The sequence below is a fragment of the Propithecus coquereli genome, unplaced genomic scaffold (assembly GCF_000956105.1).
Source record: "Propithecus coquereli isolate 6110/MARCELLA unplaced genomic scaffold, Pcoq_1.0 Scaffold82, whole genome shotgun sequence".
NCBI classification, from domain to species: domain Eukaryota; kingdom Metazoa; phylum Chordata; class Mammalia; order Primates; family Indriidae; genus Propithecus; species Propithecus coquereli.
This window is the reverse complement of record NW_012154396.1, coordinates 263,006-264,359: the sequence shown is the minus strand read 5'-3', so window position 1 is coordinate 264,359 and position 1,354 is coordinate 263,006. Positions and strand designations below refer to the sequence as shown.

The 1,354-nt window shown below is 34.3% G+C and overlaps 1 protein-coding gene across 1 annotated transcript in view; it reads right to left on the bottom strand.

Moving 5' to 3' along the window:
- FSIP2 (fibrous sheath interacting protein 2) overlaps positions 1 to 1,354 on the bottom strand; it is a 121,964-nt gene that overhangs the window by 38,863 nt on the left and 81,747 nt on the right. The window contains 1 exon segment of the mRNA XM_012663633.1: positions 31 to 1,347. Coding sequence (XP_012519087.1) covers positions 31 to 1,347 — 1,317 coding nt within the window.

Sequence of the window (1,354 nt, the reverse complement as noted above, 5' to 3'; positions counted from 1 at the left end):
GTCATATACAAAATTGGATATTTTATCAACTGTCTCTTTATCGATTGGTGGGAATGAAAGTGTTTTTTCAGCATTTGGTAATACTTTAATTTCACTTTTCTTAAATTCCCCTATCAGAGAGTTTGCAAATTTTATAGCCAAGCCCACAGTGTCTGACTCTGGCATTTCTTTTTTCTTGGAATCTTCAGTAATAATGGGGAGAGAACAAAATTTGTGGACAAGATCAACAATTACGTCTTCCAAAAATGTAGCTGAATATAGAGAAGGCTGTGTCTTTTCTTTACCAGATTTAGTAAGTAAAGAGACATGGTCATAATCAGATAAGTCACTGAAAGATGATTCTTCGCCATGTAAAAATGGCTGTAAATGATGATCCATGATTTCCTTCATAATGAAGCCAGCTATCTTACTGAGAAACGAGCCTCCCTTTTTGCCTGCACTTCTTTTTACTTCATCTTGGAATTCAGATTTCTTCAAAATATTATTACAGATGGAGTCAATCAAATTTTCAGTAGCTTCTAATTGCATACTTTCTATGTTATCCTCGGCCGTAGAAAGTCGAATCTCATGTTCAGAAATTTCTTTTATAATTTCATTAGTTAGTTTTGAAGCTGCATCCACAAACTCATAATCTGGTGGAACCTCTTCTTCTAGTTCATTTTCAGTGTCAGTTGAACGGAAGATATGAACTAGGAGCTTGTAAACCATATTTTCTAAAAGAGAACGAGGCAACACAGTAATACATGATGGCAGCGCATGGCTATCCTTCATGATGATGTTGAGGACACGAGTGATGATATTATCAGCTTGAGGGGAAGAATAGGAAGAAGACACTAATTCTCCTGAAACTAATGATTGTATCTGATGATCGTAAATTTCTTCCAATAGCAAATGATATATTTTCCCTCCAAAACAGACAGTGTCACTTTGTATAGCCCTATATATGTTAATCAGAGATCTATATTCATCTAATATTTTTTCATAGATTGAGTTGACTGTTTTTTGAACCATTTCTTTATATCCTTCTGTAAAACACAAGTTTTTATCAAAGTTATCTGCAACTAAAAGCTCTGATGTGGTGAACTCCATAACAATGGAATTTACCAATGTTGTAACAATGCTAGTAATTTTGGCTTTTGCTCTATCTGGGTTTTCAGCAGCCAAAACATTATGTGAAAATGCATAAAGGATTTTGCATAAAAGCTCAGAAATTACTTCCTCCAAAAAGACAGCTGAGTTCACAATAAGAGATAATTCTCTTTGTTTAGGATCTATTGCTTTTGTTTTATAAGTTCGATCAACTGCAGCTGAAAGGAGAGATTTATCTCCAGATAAAAATGACTGAAGATGATGG